This window comes from Corylus avellana, chromosome ca1 (genome assembly GCF_901000735.1).
Source record: "Corylus avellana chromosome ca1, CavTom2PMs-1.0".
Lineage (NCBI taxonomy): Eukaryota > Viridiplantae > Streptophyta > Magnoliopsida > Fagales > Betulaceae > Corylus > Corylus avellana.
The window spans coordinates 3,416,210-3,433,048 of NC_081541.1; the positions used below are offsets into that span (position 1 = coordinate 3,416,210).

Consider the following 16,839-nt stretch of genomic DNA (forward strand, 5'->3'; position numbering starts at 1 on the left):
TCAATCAAAACAGATTCTCTCAAAATTACATGCTATAGTGTCAACATATGTCATTCCATGTGAATCCTGATCAGAATGAAGACATTCCTTAGTTGTTGGATGATGATCTTCGGCTGGCACTTCCGGTGCCGGAGATTCAGAAGCTAGTGCTAGCTTACACTTGGCAGGTCCAGATTTGGTAGAGTGGTACTTTCGCTTTGGAGCTTTGCTACCATTGTTAGGCCTCTTGAATAAATGACACAGGACAAATGTTTTCTGCATAAATAAATTAAGTAATTAATCAACAAATTAAGGTGATAAGAAAAAATGGAGACCTAGGAGATCGATGAGATAGAAACCAACCTGAGCTGGGTTGGTGGTGCCATCGAGCTCCTTGAGAGTTGCGTGGTACTCGTGCATGACCCAATCGGTAATTTTGGCGTTGGAAGTAGAGCCCAGATAGAAAAGTAGTATCTTTTTCCTTCCAATCAAACTCCCTCCGGACCAGATTTTTTGATCCTTGCCAACCACTTTCCAGTACCCTGCATTCGTCGCCCTGTTCATCCGATTCCCATTCCGGTGCCGTGGCGAGAAGAAGAACCATTCTTCATCCTTTGTCGGTAAGCCGGAGGACTCTATATATAAAAATTAAAAATAATAAAATTTAAATATTTGTTGAGCTCCCTAGCTAGCACTTCTCTTTCTTGTTGAGACTGATGCTACTACTAAAGCATTTTAAAACCATTTTATATATTTGTTAAGCAATAAACAATAAAAATAAAAAATAAAAAAAAAGAAAATATTTGGTCATATAACCTGGCAAATCCCAAGGCTCCCATTTGAAGAAATCATGATCAAGTTGGGGAATGAAGTGAAGTGCTTGGTGATTAATCCCAGTGATCTTTGACCTCAAGAAGTAGTTGACCAGTTCCTGGTCCGTCGGACAGAACCTGAACCCCCGTGGCAGCTCAAGATTCAAACACAACGCAGCCATCATGGAAGAGATCGAATGAGTTTCATAAGAAAGGAGTGATAGTGAGCAAAGCTGATACATATATATATATATAAAAGAGAAAAAGCTGCATGGCCCGTCCTACTAATTAACTTCTTCCATAAGTTTGCATGAGATGGGAGGCTCAAGTTTCTTCAATTCTCTACTCTTCTAATTTATATTTATATTCAATAAATATAAAAAACTCTTTAAATATTTTTGTACTTTAACTAAACATTCTCTTTAGTTAAGAAGAATAAGTACGAAAGAGAAAAAAAAAATTAAAAAAAAAATAAATAATTTTTACTTTTAAGATATTTAAATTTAGAGAACGTTATTAACCAGAGTTAAATTTAATATTGAATAGAAAGTTTATTAAATGGCATTTAAGTCATAGATTTATGGCAATAATGTAATATTCCAAAACTAAAATTTAAGTCCAATGTCTCATCCTTTGTAATGTGAGACTACTATTGTGATGAATCTTTGTACTAATTAAAAGATAATGCAAAAGGAGATTCTATAAACTTTTTACTTTATACTAGCACTAAGGAAAGTAAGTGGGATCCTTGCTGGCTATATGTATATCTAAATTAAACTTGACGTCCAAGTAGAAGAATTGTTGATTTGATTTTAAAGACAATAATTTTTATAAGGTTTTGGCTTAACTTGAAATTTTTATAAGGTTTTGGCGTTTGGCAAAGGGATTGAAGAGGTGAAATCTGGTGTTTTGGTAACATTTGCTTAAGTTGTTTCACATTGACTAGTCAATCTCTAATTAGAGGGGACAAAAGCCTTGATTTGTGCTAAAATTTTACAGATGTTATTCTCCTTGTTAATTTTTTTTTTAGTTGTAATGTGATATAAAGATAAAGATAATTTGCGTCATAAAAATAATGTAATTTACATCACATCAAACACTTAAAAAAAAAAAAAAAACCACACACACATTATAAACTAACATATGTAAAGATGATGTTGGGTGAATTGAATGAACAATTATGGTATTTCTTGTTCCACTTCTCCTTAGTTGCCTACTAGTATTGCAATGAAGGGTCAACAATCAAAGATTTAATTTATTGGACCAAGAATCATGAACATACAAGCATGGATCCGAAGAGCTTCCTATTAATGTCTAATATTGCCTTGTCAAGACTCACGTATATGTACATCTGCTTACATTTCACAAGACACTTCAAATTATGCATGCATCAAGTTTGAAACCTTGGAGATATATAGATGCGACAATGGAGTCTTCGAGTCGGTTGGCGCAGGGCTCTTCGATTCGTCATGCTTATTTTTGGAGAGAGATGAAAAATGGAGCCCAAATCTTCTCTTCTCATTGCTGATTCTTTTTTATTTTAAAAACCGTTCTTCACGCAATTAATTGATTTTACACCACTTGTTCAATTAATTTCAGAGTCCATTTATACAAGGTGTGGTTGTGCTCAACAAGGGAAAAATAAATTATATAAACTTTATTTGTGGTGATTTTCTTATTGGATCAATTGTAGATCTTTTGTTTTTTATTATTTTTTTTTAATGTCCGCACAAAGGAAATGAAAGGAAAGAGAAATATTTAAACTAGTGACTTTTAGTACTTCATGAGACAGTGTCTGACCCATATAACTACCTCTTGAAAACGACCACCACATATATTTACATACAATTGTCAGTTTAATTAATATTGCTATAGTCAAATTAATTAAATTACTTTATCAATGCTTCCTAATATAATCTTTCTCTAAACTATATATATATATCCCAGATACGACAAATTCTCCAATATAATATGATATATAATAACATACATGAAGGCCAATTTGGAAACTTGAGTTCTTCATTACATATTTACATACGGGAAAATTGAAACAAACTTGAAATACAAATTAACATACACGCTTCAAATTCTTGATACATGTTTTAAGTAGGGGATTTGGGAAGCTAACTTAGGGTTGAGTATTGAACCCTTACGGTTAGCATTCAGCTCTCACCAGACAATCGTCGATAGAAGATACCGATAAATTGATCCATCACATTTGGATAAAATGTAAGGTGGCCATACGCCAAAGATCCATCAACTTAACATAGTCTTCAAATTTGAAAATCGAAGAAGCTCGATAATGATCTTCAAGTCACGGCTAAGTACCAACTTGCGAGATCAGTAATCAACCACCGTTGCAAGGCGTTTAGGGTAGAAGATACCAATAAACTAACTGATCATACTTGGAAAAAAGTAGAGTGGCCATAAGCCAAAGATTGAAAAGTAATTAAGGTGGCCATAGGCCAGAGATTGAAAATAAGGGTGGCCATAGGCCAAAGATTGGAAAGTAAGGGTGGGCATAGGGCAAACATCAACTTTTGTTGGCATCACTTGGCATACTTTGGGCTTTGGAGGGAGAGTTTTTGTAGAAATGACAAGTGGGATAATGGATCGATTTCCATGTAAATGGGTTTCTTGGTTTTCTAAAGGTACACTTGGGAAGATTGTAATTCACTTGCTGGGATTGAGTCGATTGCGAGAAAGGTTTGGGTTCCTAGAAGATTGCCCCCCTTGAGGCCTTGAACTCGACACAGAAGTTCATAACTCTAGAATGCGGTTTGAAGAAGATGGTAATTGAGTTAATTGAAAAAGGATTGGGAGAAACGTTTGGGGTTCTTAGGCTGAAAAGGAATAACTAATTGGAATCAATGAATATGATTAATTGATTTCAAATAGGTTTATACCCTTGGGGTTTTTTACCTGCTGGGATTAATGTTTGGGTGTTTGTTGAGTCACGTAGACTTTTAACGCTTGAGAAAAAGTTTGGGCTCTAGAGGTTTAGTCTTGAGAATTGGAATTGGTTTAGATAATTGAGATAATTGGGATTGGAAATGGTTGAGATAATTGAGATAATTGGTTTAGATGGATAAGCTGTTGAGAGAAATAATTGTTGTTTCAAACTGTTGAGATTTTCAATCAGAGTCTAGCTAGATCTGATTGAAGAAGTACCTCCATCAATATAGGACCCTGATGAAACAGCTTCTGTATTGATCTCTATAGACCTCACAGAATCTTGAACCGTTGGATCAAACTGTTGTACACAAGACAAGAACAAGAGCAATGCAAGGTTAGTTTTTCAGAGACCAGTTTATATGAAAATAAAAGACATAACTAAACCTGGAGCTGCAGATTGGCACAACAGAACATGACATAATTTGTAGGCAAAACTTGCAACCAATTTATAATACGATATTGAGAGCATCCAGTACGTACATACCAGTGCATTGAGCTTTTTTGCATTCGGTGCACTGTGTGATCCGTCGTCCTTATCAGATTCCATGAACCATGGTCTTGGGTCAAAAGCAAGAGTCTTTTGACTGCTAGGATCATTACGAAGGGATTCATCAGGCATTAGATCCCAGAACTCAGAACAATAGGCGGCTGAATCAATTGTGCCATTTTGCCAAGCCACCCCGTCATAAAGGTAGTTTGTTTCATTGGCGTCAAAAGAAGACATGCTGAAAGGATCCAACACTTTTTGCATCTGCGAGTGTACTGGGCTGAGCAAGAGCGAGCTCCAATCTATATCAGGTACTGGTAGCTCTGGTGGGGCACAGGACATATTTGAGTCTCCCACCTGCAAATCAACTTTGATTTTAGAATCATAAATGAAGGAGATACTTGCACATAACTGCACTTGGAGTATAGTCCCCTGTGTTTCTCACCTGATCACCAGCTGTTGATTTTGTAGTCTGGGTATTATCACTAATGCGGTTACACCCAGTGAATGCTTTAGTGTTAGATGTCGATTCATCTAAATTTTTTGTAGGTGAAAAACTTGTGACATGATTGTCAGCTTCTTCTCCTGATGCTGGAGATGCTGGCGCTTGTCTTGGGTCAGACTCTGCTTCTTCAGGAGAAGATTTAGCTGTGTTAGGAGATGGAACGGCAGGTGAATTGACGTTCCAATCTATTTGATTTTGCAGCAGGAAAGGGAGCAATTTCAGTTCTTCCTGCAGTAGCTGATCAAACTGATAAAAGAAACATGAATGAACAAGATTAGTAATTATTTAATTAATTTAACAACTGTTTGAAGCATTAAGCTAAAACTCAATTCCTTTCTCACCTCCGTATCTGTCACTTGTGCCTTTTCTGTATTATCATTAATGTGTTTAAGCTCAGTGAATGCTATAGTATTTGCGGTAGTTTCATGTAAATTTTTTGCAGGACAGTATCCTGTGACTTGTTTGTCACCTTCCTCTCCTGATGCTGAAGCCTGTCGTGGGTCAGACTCTGCTTCTTCAGGAGAAGATTTGGCTGTATTAGGAAATGAAACAGCGGCTGCATCGGAGAGTGAAGTTAAGGGGGTCTCCGGTTGCAGATCAACCTGATGGAAGAAACATGATTAGTACTAAAATTAATCTACTGCAGCACTTCTAATTTACACACAAAAAAGTAACTCGATTCCTTCCTCATCCTCACCCTTCGTTTAGACTTGGAAGGTCCTGCCTTGGTAATGGCAGGGTACTTTCGCTTTCGACCTTTGCTACCCTTGTCGGGAGATTCTGAAGCCGACTTGGCAGGTCGAGTAGTTGCTATAGTGTCACATGCCATTCCATCAGAATTTTCAGAATGACGAGATTCATTAGTTGTTGGATGACGATCTTCAGCTTGCACATCCAATGCTGGAGATTCTGGAGCTTTGCCAGAGTTTTGCTTAGGTTTATAGAATAAACGACAGAAGACATAAGGTTTCTGCAGAAAGTAAGGTACATGACCAAGTGAGTTATAAGATGATTTAGGCAGGCAGCAGCAAAAACATGTTAACCCACCTATCAAACAAACAAATTATCGAAAGACGAGATAGAAAGCCAACCTGGCCGGGTAATTTTGTGCCATCAAGCTCCTCCAGGGTTGTGTGGTGCTCATGCATTACCCAGTCAGTTTTCTTGCTGTTTTTAGTACTCCCCAAATGGAATACCAGTATCTTTTTCTTTCCAATCAATCTCCCTCCGGACCAGATTTCTTTATCCTTACCGGTCACTTTCCAGAACCCAGAATTGGTCGTCCTGTTAAACAGTTTCCCATTCGGCTGCTTCATGTCCGGCGGCGAGAAGCAGAACCGCTGTTGATCCTTTGTCGCTATGCCGGATAAACCTACACTTAAAAGAAACCAGACGACTGAGACCAAAAAAAATTGAGAAATCACATGAGTACATTACATATTTGGAAATCAATTGAAGCCCAGAAAAATCCAAAATAAGAAAATAAAAATGGATCACCTGGCAACTCCCAGGGCTCCTGTTTGAAGAAATCAACTACGGGAATAAAGTCAACTTCTCCGTCATTCCCAGTGATCTTTAACCACAAGTAGTCGATGATTTCCACTTCCGTCGGACGGAACCTAAACCCCAGTGGCAGATTCCTAGACATCGCAGCCATCACAAACGCACGCACGCACACACACACACACACTCACACACACGCACAGCTTACAAACGAAGAGAATCGGTTTCATAAGAAAAATAGCAGTTACAGAGTGAGAGTGAGCAAGCTGATACATACATACAAGAGAAAAAGGTGGTCCTACCAACTACTTCTTGGAGAAGTTTTCATGTGACGGTCCGCTAGCTATTTTATATTTATTACCAACTTGGTTCTTGAATTCTTAATTTCATGAATTGAACCTTAAAAGTTTGGATTTACTGTCAATATCATCCTTATTTGTCGAATACCCACAAATATAATGACTAATTAGTACTACTAAAGTCATATCAAATTTTAAGATTAAGAAACAAAAAAATTAATATGCAAGTGAAATTATTGTGCATGTCTTGATTCTTTCTAATTTTTTTTTCTTTCTCTTGTTATTTTTTAGTATTTTTCTTGTGCGTGTACTACTAATTCTAACAGTGATATTAAAGCCGATGATTTGGTAAGGCAGGTATTTTTTGTTGGAGGTTATATAGGCAGGTGTTAAACACAGCGTCCAATTAATTAATTATATCTCAACATACCAATCCAATGTGTCATTCTTTGTAAATATGTAAATATGCGACTGCTTATTTTGATGTCCTTGCGAAAAACGCGTGGAATTTTTGTGGAAGAATCTTTGTACGTACTAATTAATGAAAAAAGAAATAATGCATGGGGAGAATCTTTTTTTGGCTTTAGACAGGCACTGAGGACAGCATCTGGGACTGGGACCCTTGCTTGCTTTAATATTAACTTCCAACTTTTCACTTCTGTACATCAAGAACTTGACCTCCAAGTCGAGGTACGTAATTAATATTTCTATAGTTATATATCAATCAAAACGGATTCTCTCAAATTTACATGCTACATATAGTGTCGACACATATATATGTCGTTCCATCATAATCCTGATCAGAATGAAAGACATTCATTAGTTGTTGGATGATGATCTTTAGCTTGCACTTCCGGTGCTGGAGATTCTGAAGCCAATGCAGTATTTCCGCTTTGGAGATTTGCTTCCATTGTTAGGCCTCCTGAATTAACGACAGAGAACAAATGTTTTCTGCATAAATAAATTAAGTAATTAATCAACAAATTAAGGTGATCAGAAAAGATGGAGGAGATCGATGAGTTAGATCGAAAGCCAACCTGAGTGGGGTTGGTGCTTGCTTGCCAACCACTTTCCAGTACCCGGCATTTGTCACTATGTTCATCCGATTCCCATTCCGGTGGTGCGGCTAGAAGAAAAACCATTCTTCATCCTTTGTCGGTAATAAGCTGGAGACGTCTACATGCACTTACAACAAAAAAAAAAAAAAAAAAAAGCCAGACTGGGCGCAATATAAAAGTTAAAAATAAGAAAAAGATTTGTTGAGACTCATGTCAGTACTTCTTCATCATTTTAAAATAATTATAAAATATATATATCTTTTAGCATTACTCTTATATATTTGGTAAGCAATAAAGAAATCAGTTTTTTTTTTTTTTTTTTGGTTAAATATAAAGAAATCAGTTACGTCATTGCTTATTTCAAAGACTTAGAGCATTCCCAGCAGACTCCCTATAAGGGGGTCTGTTCCCTATATTTAGGGAATATGTCTAAAAAATCGTAAAAAACGTCCCACAACAGATTCCCTATATGGTTCCTTAAACCATCAGATGCTACAGTAGAACCCAATGTATTGGGTTCCACTGTAGCGTTCCTTTGCCTTATTATAATCATAAAAAAAAAAACTCTCTCTCCTCTCACATCTTTTCACGCCCACTATTTTTCTCCATTCTTCTTCTCCGCCCTCTTCTGCATTTCATCTCGACACAAAGCAAATCTCCATCTTCAATACTCCATCTTCACTCTCACAGCCACTCAAAAGATTTACACCCAAAATTAAACAACAAATAAACGAACCAACCCTCTTCCGGCGAGATGAAAAAACGAAAAAAGGTGCAGAGAGGGAAATAGATGCAGCAAAAACCCAGACCGATCAAGACCCAACAGAAACCCAAAAACCCAGACCGATCAAACCAAACTTCAAGGCTCTCATATATGCTGGCAGAGAGGGAAATAGGTGCTGCGGCTGGAAGGGAAAGAAAGGAAAGAAGAAGATGGAGATGAGATGAGATGAGATGAGAGGAGAGAGAGAAATCATATATGCTCACCAGACTTCACCATTCAAGGAGATCAAGAGAGTGAGGCAGAGAGTGAGATGGAGATGAGTGAGGCAGAGAGGGAAGTTGGTGCTGCGGCTGGAAGGGAAAGAAAGGAAAGAAGAAGACGGAGATGAGATGAGATGAGAGAGAGAAAGAAAGGTTAAATTAAATGAATAAAATATAAAAAAGGTAAAATAAAAATAATAATATTTTAATGGTATAAGGAAGCATTAAGGGAAGCTATTGGGGTGCAAATTGATATAGGGAAACAAAAAGTAGTTTGGATCCTTAAACTTAGGGAATATGACCGGGTAGCTGCTGGGAATGCTCTTAAGTGAGATGGAAAGGTGAGAACTTAGTAATGTTAATTAAATATTATATTTTTATTACGTAACTAAAGTTTAATTAATTAAGAGTAAAGCTAAAAATTTATATTTTTATCTCATAAATATTATACAATATTGTTGTTATAACAGTAACAACTAACCTTAGCTAATCCGAATAATAATTGAAACTGCCATGTTATTTGTGAAATAAAAATGTAATTTATAAAATTATTCAATAATTAATATCATAACGCTAATCATTATTTATTCAAAATGTTAAGCTAAATAAACAGTTAAAAAAAAAGGTAAAGTAAAAAATAAGAAAATATTAATTCGTCATATATTAGAGAGTGATAAAGTGATAACCTGGCAAATCCCAAGGCTCCCATATGAAGAAATCATGAATTGTTGGGGAATAAAGTGAAGTGCTTGGTGATTAATCTCAGTGATCTTTGACCTCAAGAAGTAATCGACCAGTTCCCGGTCCGTCGGACAGAACCTGGACTTTCTTGTGATAACATGAGCAAAGCTTAACTTTATCTATATATATATAAGCGAAAAGGTTCCTGGCCTCCGATCCTACTAATTAACTTGTTCGATATGTTTGCGTGGGATGGGTGGCTCAAGTTTCTTCTCTAGTCTTTGATAAAAGATAAAAGAAAATGCAAAAGACGAGATTCTAACAACTTTTTACTTTACACTAGCACTAGGAGTAAGTGGGATCCTTGTTGGCTATATATATATATATATATATATATATATATATATATATGTATAACTTCAACTTTTCACTGTGTATCTAAAACTTGACGTCCAAGTAGAAGAATTGTTGGTTTGATAAAACTTTTAAAGAGAATAATTATTTTCACAAATTAAAATTTTTGTGCTCTCCAATAAGAATTTGACAAGTCAGCATAAAACATCATGAGAAAAATAAACTAAAACATCATATCATACTAAATTTACAACTTAAAAAAAAATTGGCGTCTACTTTTTAGATTTTCGCATCTTTCTTCCTCTTCATACTTTAGAAAAATCATCTGGCCACTACTCCGCCGCCCAAGATGGGATATCTAAGAATCATCGCCAGTTTTTCGCCGGATATAATTACTGCCCACACAAAAATCTTTGAGAATCACGACCAATTTCGTCGCTTTTCCTCAACGCTGTTAAGTTCCCCCTCTCTATCTCTCATGCCTGGTTCGAAAACGTTGAGGGAACTAATGTGGGAGACACATTCGGCGAAGGGCGGTATTTGGCAAAGGGTGCCTATGTGATTTTCCTAGCTCACAGGAGAGTTGAGAGAGATGAGTGATATATATATATACACACACACACACAAATGAGGGATTGAAGAAGTGAAATCTAGTGTATTTGCTTAAGTTGTTTCACATTGACTAGTTAATTTTTTATTGGGGGGCACAAAAGCCTTGGTTTGTGTCACAACCTTATATATGTTATTCTTCTAGTTAAATAATTTTTTTTTTTTTTTTTTAGTGTTTAGGTTACATCAAAACACTTTAAAAAAACACATCAACATAAAGATGATGTTCGGTGAATGAACAATTGTGGTATTTCTTGTTCCACTTCCCCTTCGTTGCCTATTAGTATTGCAATGAAGGGTCAGCAATCAAAGATTCATTGGGCCAAGATTCATAGCCAAGAATCATGAACATACAAGCATGGAAGGGCTTCCTAGTAATGTCTAATATTACCTAGTCAAGACTTAGATAAATCTGTTGGTTGGGCACATCTGCTTATAACATTTTACAATTTAAAATTTGGAGAATGTTTGTAAAAGGCGAGGCATTTCAATAAAGTAAATGAAGTTACTCCTAACTAAAATAGAAAATATATTTTTTAATTAAATTTTAGCTAAATATTTATTGAGCTGATGGAGCATTCACATCTGGCTCAACAAAGTACCATTTTGGTTGTTTTGTTGAGTCATAGTGTTAAAATCACTCCACATCAGACTCAACAAACTAGCCAAAATCAAGTTTGCTAAGGAGCTGCAGCGCTCAACAACTTTGTTAAGCACTACAGCTCAACAATCTATAATTTTATTAATAAAAAATATTTGATGGAAAAGTAAAACCTAGTTGTTCGGTTATATTTGTTATTCTGTTTTGGTCGGATCTTTTTATTTTTATTTAAAAAAGCTTGCCTTCCCCCCATATCGGAAAGGACCCATAAGGTTAGTATTCAGCCTTTGCTGGGCAGCCGTCGGTAGAAGATGCCGATAAACTAACCAATGACATCCGAAAAAAGGTAAAGTAGCCATAGGCCAAAGATCCATCACTTTTCATGGGTCACTAAATGCAAAGTTTTTTTGTAGTGTAAAAAAAAAAAAAAAAAGCTGATGTGGCAATGACATTCTTGCCAACTGTATTGTTCTAAATTAATTTATTTCTTTGACGCAACTAGATTGGGTGCTCAACTTAATTTGAGCCGGAGCTCGTCTCGTACATAAAAAATGCAACAATCAGGAGTACTTTTTTTTTTTTTTTTTGACATGTCCACACAAGAGGGGGATAAAATATTCGAATTAGTAACTCCCGCTTCATAAGGCGTGGTCTCCAGCTGATTGAGCTATCTCTTGGAGACTTCTTTCTCAAGCCTAGTTCTCTCTCAATCATGAGCACTTTTCTCTCAAGCCTAGTTCAAACACGCTAAGGGAACCAATGTATTATTTTTTAAATGTTTAAAATTATGAATTTTATTTGTATTGAAATATAATGTATCACAAAAATATCATTACAAATTTCCTCTAATTTTCTATTAATATTTTAATAATTAGAATTCAAACTTTCTTCTTGCTATTTTTTTCCTTTATACTTCTTTTCATTGTAAATTACACCTATGGAAACAAATATTTTAACATTTTTTAAATTTTATGGATTAAAATAAAATTCAATGTCTTATGATAGTTTTTTTTTTTTTTTTTTTTTCTGATTTATACATTCATGTAATGCTTTGTGTAACTTTGTATCACTGACTCACTATGTTTTGTAATATATATACTGGTGTATAAGTATAACTTTAATTTTATTTTATTTTATTTTTTATTTAAAGATGTGTGATATATTTTTATACGTCTTTTTTAATACATAATGAAAGTAAGATAAATATATGTTTAAATTTTAAAATTAAATTATAATAAAGAATACGCACGTAACGCGGATTATGAGCTAGTTATAAATAGTATTAGAGTCATTGTCCAGCATGAGATGGGGGAGCGTGCACAAGCGGACAAGCCCATGAGGGTTGCTAGCGGACACTTGTTGAGACACCAAAAATTGTGATTTTCCATATGCCTCAAACACTATAAAATATTTTTCAAAAAAATGTTTTCTGCTGAAAACACTTTTTTGACGGAAAATATTTTACGTCGAAACAAACAAAGCCAAAATTTAAAAACTATTCTTCTCCCAATGAATTGGTTTCACACCACTTGTTCAATTAATTTCAGAGTGAATTTATACACAATGTGGTTGTGCTTAACAAGGGAAAAATAAATGACAAACTTTATTTGTGGTGATTTTTTTGTTGGATCAATTGTAACTGTTTGTATGTACAAAGGAAAAGAAAGAGAAATATTCAAACTAATAACTTTCGCTTCATAAGACAGTCTGTAACCGATATAACTACCTTTTCAAAATGAACACCACATATATTTACATACAATCAGTTTAATTAATATTGGTAGAGTCTTAATTAATTAAATTACGTTATCAATGGTTCCTAATATTATCTTTCTCAAAACTATATATATACCTGATACTACAAATTCTCTAATATAATATGATATATGCTAACATATATGAAGGTCAATTTGGAAACTTGAGTTCTTCATTAATTACATACTGGAAAATTGAAACAAACTTGAAATACAAATTAACATACACACTTCAAATTCTACGAAGCGTGATAATCTCCAAGTCACGGCTATTCAAACACTACCGCACTGCCGTAGGTAGAAGATACCAATAAACTAACTAATCATACTTGAGAAAAAGTAAAGTGGCCATAGGCCAAACATCAACTTCTGTTGGCATCACTTGGCATACATGTGGTCATCAACTACTGTTGGCATCACTTGGCATACAAGTGGGATCATCAACTACTGTTGGCATCACTTGGCATCAATTGGCATACAAGTGGGATAATGTATCGATTTCCACGTAAATGGATTTCTTGGTTTTCTTAACACTTCCGCGACTCATCGACAGTATAGTTGTCGGTATTGATGTGAGTTTTAATTTTTTTTTTTTCGACGACAAATAGTAGTTGTCACTGACTGTTTGTAGTCGCAGGTACGTATATATATATATATATAACATCAGCAACGACATTAATGCCGTAGCTGGCATTAACGACAACTATCAGCGACGTCGCTGATAGTTTGGTCGCTAGTAACCAAATTCGTAGCTAGATCTGATTGAAGAAGTACCTCCATCAATATAGGACCCTGATGAAACAGCTTCTGTATTGATCTCTACAGACCTCATAGAATCTTGAACCGTTGAATCAAACTGTTGTACACAAGAACAAGAACAAGAACAATGCAAGGTTAGTTTTTGAGAGACCAGTTTATTTGAAAATAAAAGACATAACTAAACCTGGAGCTGCAGAGTGGCACAACAGAACATGACATAATTTGTAGGCAAAACTTGAAACCAATTTCTAATACGATATTGAGAGCATCCAGTACTTACCAGTGCATTGAGCTTTTTTGCATTTGGTGCACTGTGTGATCCGTCGTCCATATCAGATTCCATGAACCGTGGTCTTGGGTCAAAAGTGATAGCCTTTTGACTGCTAGGATCATTAGGAAGGGATTCATCAGGATCACTAGGCGTTAGATCCAATAACTTAGAAATATAGGCGATTGGATCATTTGTGCCATTTTGCAAAGGCACCCCATCATGATGGTAGTTTGGTACATCGTCGACAAGGTCGCCAGACACTTTTTGCTTCTGCGAGTGTATTGGGTAAAGCGAGCGCAAGAGCGAGCCCCAATCTAGCCCCATTGCATCTGTGAATGTAATGGGGAGAGCAACACTTTTTGAGTCTCCTACCTGCAAATCAACTTGAGGTTAGAAACATAAATGAAGGAGATATGTACTTACACCTAACTGCACTTGGAATATAGTTAACTGTCTCTCTCACCTGATCACCGGCAGTTGCTTCGGCCCCTTGATTTATTGCAGTGTACGCACTACAAGTATTGTGGTTACACTTTGTGGGTGTTGCAGTGTTTGATGTCATTCCATCAAAACAACATCCTGTGAGATGATTATCAGCTTCCTCTTCTAATGCTGGAGATACTGAAGCCAGTGCTAGCTCAGACTCTGCTTTTTCAAGAGAAGATTTAGCTGTGGGAGGAGATGAAAAGGTAGGTGTATTGGGGAGTGAAGGGTTCCAATCTGGTGGATCTTGCAGCATGTCTAAGAGCATCTTTAGTTCTTCCTGATAAAAGAAACATGAATGCGCATTAGTATATAATTAAGTTAACAACTGATTTAACCTGAAACTCAATTCCTTAATTTCTCACCTCATCTGTCACTTGATTCTCCGCAGAGGAAGCATTAAAATTGTAGCCACCACACTCAACAGGTGTTCTAGTGTCAGATGTGGTTCCATCAATTAATGTTGGATAATCTCCAGCTCGCACTGATGCTGGAGATACTGAAGCCTGGGTTAGATCAGACCCTGCTTCTTCAGGGGAACATTTGGCTGTGTTAGGAAATGAATTGGGTTGATTTTCTGCAGAAGAATTGCTGTCTGCACTGTACTCAACACTTGGTATAGTGTCAGAAATTTCAGAAAGAGGAAATTCTTCAGTTGGTGTATGATCAATAGGTTGCAGTTCCAGTGCTGGAGAAGCTGAAGCCGCACTTCGTTTAGACTTGGCCGGTCCAGCTTTGCTAGTGTACTTTCGCTTTCGACCTTTGCAACCCTTGTCTGGAGATTCTAAAGCCGACTTGGCAGTTCCAGTTGCTATAGTAGTGTCACATGCCATTCCATCAGAATTTTCAGGATGAAGACATTCATTACTTGAAATCGGATGATCTTCAGCTTTGCCAGAGTTTTCCTTTGGTTTATAGAATAAACGACAGAAGACATAAGGTTTCTGCAGAAAGTAACATCACCAAGTGAGTAAGATAACCCTTTTTACATGATTTAGGCAGGCAGCAGCAAAAAGTAAAAACATGTTAAACCCACCTATAAAACCCACAAATTAGTGAAATTCGAGATAGAAAGCCAACCTGACCGGGTGATTTTGTGCCATCAAGCTCCTCCAGGGTTGTGTGGTGCTCATGCATTACCCAGTCAGTTTTCTTGCTGTTTGCACTACTCCCCAAATGGAATACCAGTATCTTTTTCTTTCCGATCAATCTGCCTCTGGACCAGATTTCTTTATCCTTTCCGGTCACTTTCCAGAACCCAGATTTGGTCGTCCTGTTAAACTGTTTCCCATTCGGCTGCTTCATGTCCGGCGGCGAGAAGCAGAACCGCTCTTGATCCGTTGTCTCTATGCCGGATAAACCTACAATTGAAAGAAAATTGAGAAATCACATGAGTACATTACATATTTGGAAAATCAATTGAAGCCCAGAAAAAATAAGAAAATAAAAATGGATAATCACCTGGCAATTCCCATGGCTCCTGTTTGAAGAAATCAACTACGGGAATAAAGCGAAGTTCTCTATCATTCCCAGTGATCTTTAACCTCAAGCAGATGTCGATGATTTCCACTTCCGTCGGACGGAACCTGAACATCGCAGCCATCACACACGCGCACACACACACACTCACACACACACTCGCACAGCTTACAAACGAAGAGAATCGGTTTCATAAGAAAAGGAGCAGTGACAGGGTGAGAGTGAGCAAGCTGATATATATATATATATACATAGACAAGACAAAAGGTGGTCCTACCAACTTCTCGGAGAAGTTTACATGTGAGGGTCCTCTATTTTATATTTATTACCAACCTGGTTCTTGAAATCCGAATTTGATGAATTGAACCTTAAAAGTTTCGATTTACGTACTCTCATTAGTCAATATCATCCTTATTTGTCGAATACCCACAAACATATATAATGACTAATTAGTACTACTAACTAACTAAAGTCATATCAAATTTTAAGATTAAGAAAAAAAGAAATTAATATGAAAGTGAAATTTTGAACTCTTAATCTAAATTATTGTCTTGATTCTTTCTTATCTTCTTCTTTCAAAGCTGATGATTTAATAGGTAAACTCTTATGAGATTCATGATATGTCTTGCATGTATATATAGTTGTGAGCGTTGGCCTTTTGGAGACGATGCACTAATTAATACTAGATGAGTAATTTACAAAGCTAATTGTCATTTTATTTTATTTTTTAATAATTAACTGACGTGAAAGTTAATGTAATATGTTGAAAGATTAGTGCAATCTAAAACTAAAATTTAAGTCTAATTAATCATCTCCTCATACCGATGTGTCATTCTTTGTAAATATGCGACCGCTATTTTGATGTCATTGCGAAAACGCGTGGAATTTTTGTGGGAGAATAATCTTTGTACTAATAAAAAAATAACGCAAGAGGAGAATTTTTTTTTTTTTTTTTTGGCTTTAGACAAGCACTGAGGACAGCATCTCTGGGACCCTTGATTGCTTTATATTTAACTTCTACATCAAGAACTTGACCTCCAAGTCTATAGTTATAATGAATATAGCCTTGTAGAATTCTTGAAAATATATACATTAATGGTTGCAATGACAAATTAATGTCACGAATCTAGAAGGTTTAATAAATTAATAATCTTTGTAGCATAATTATTTTTGCACCTATATATAAATAATCTAAAGTATAATTATATTAATAAATTAATAATCTTTGTAGTATAATTATATTAATAATCTAAAGTATCAATATAA

General features: G+C 35.9%; 3 protein-coding genes across 3 annotated transcripts; all 3 read right to left on the reverse strand.

The window, feature by feature from the left end:
- Positions 1-984, reverse strand: LOC132167406 (protein NTM1-like 9). Its single transcript, XM_059578374.1, has 3 exons — positions 796-984; positions 343-614; positions 1-255 (listed from the first exon to the last, which is right to left on the reverse strand). The coding sequence occupies exons 1-3, from the start codon at positions 974-976 to the stop codon at positions 1-3; spliced, it is 708 nt and encodes a 235-aa protein (XP_059434357.1). The 5' UTR covers positions 977-984.
- Positions 985-3,936: 2,952 nt separating this feature from the next.
- Positions 3,937-6,410, reverse strand: LOC132167411 (NAC domain-containing protein 82-like). Its single transcript, XM_059578379.1, has 8 exons — positions 6,236-6,410; positions 5,830-6,110; positions 5,436-5,708; positions 5,080-5,340; positions 4,679-4,984; positions 4,231-4,590; positions 4,131-4,136; positions 3,937-4,044 (listed from the first exon to the last, which is right to left on the reverse strand). Exons 1-8 carry the CDS (start codon positions 6,393-6,395, stop codon positions 3,937-3,939), a joined length of 1,755 nt encoding a protein of 584 aa, XP_059434362.1. The 5' UTR covers positions 6,396-6,410.
- Positions 6,411-12,739: 6,329 nt separating this feature from the next.
- Positions 12,740-15,754, reverse strand: LOC132181046 (NAC domain-containing protein 74-like). The gene is made up of 6 exons (XM_059594093.1): positions 15,556-15,754; positions 15,175-15,455; positions 14,460-15,038; positions 14,075-14,374; positions 13,621-13,983; positions 12,740-13,437 (listed from the first exon to the last, which is right to left on the reverse strand). Exons 1-6 carry the CDS (start codon positions 15,695-15,697, stop codon positions 13,315-13,317), a joined length of 1,788 nt encoding a protein of 595 aa, XP_059450076.1. The 5' UTR covers positions 15,698-15,754; the 3' UTR covers positions 12,740-13,314.
- Between the last annotated feature and the right edge of the window lie 1,085 nt (positions 15,755-16,839).

Excerpts from the sequence above, each read along its gene's own strand:
- LOC132167406 (XM_059578374.1), bottom strand. The coding sequence starts at position 976 with ATGATGGCTGCGTTGTGTTTGAATCTTGAGCTGCCACGGGGGTTCAGG. Across the intron at positions 615-795 it reads GGAGCCTTGGGATTTGCCAG|AGTCCTCCGGCTTACCGACA; the intron begins GTTATATGACCA and ends TTTTATATATAG. Across the intron at positions 256-342 it reads GCACCACCAACCCAGCTCAG|AAAACATTTGTCCTGTGTCA; the intron begins GTTGGTTTCTAT and ends TTATTTATGCAG.
- LOC132167411 (XM_059578379.1), bottom strand. The coding sequence starts at position 6,395 with ATGGCTGCGATGTCTAGGAATCTGCCACTGGGGTTTAGGTTCCGTCCG. Across the intron at positions 5,709-5,829 it reads GCACAAAATTACCCGGCCAG|AAACCTTATGTCTTCTGTCG; the intron begins GTTGGCTTTCTA and ends TACTTTCTGCAG. Across the intron at positions 4,591-4,678 it reads AATCAACAGCTGGTGATCAG|GTGGGAGACTCAAATATGTC; the intron begins GTGAGAAACACA and ends GTTGATTTGCAG.
- LOC132181046 (XM_059594093.1), bottom strand. The coding sequence starts at position 15,697 with ATGGCTGCGATGTTCAGGTTCCGTCCGACGGAAGTGGAAATCATCGAC. Across the intron at positions 15,456-15,555 it reads GGAGCCATGGGAATTGCCAG|GTTTATCCGGCATAGAGACA; the intron begins GTGATTATCCAT and ends TTTCAATTGTAG. Across the intron at positions 13,984-14,074 it reads AAGCAACTGCCGGTGATCAG|GTAGGAGACTCAAAAAGTGT; the intron begins GTGAGAGAGACA and ends GTTGATTTGCAG.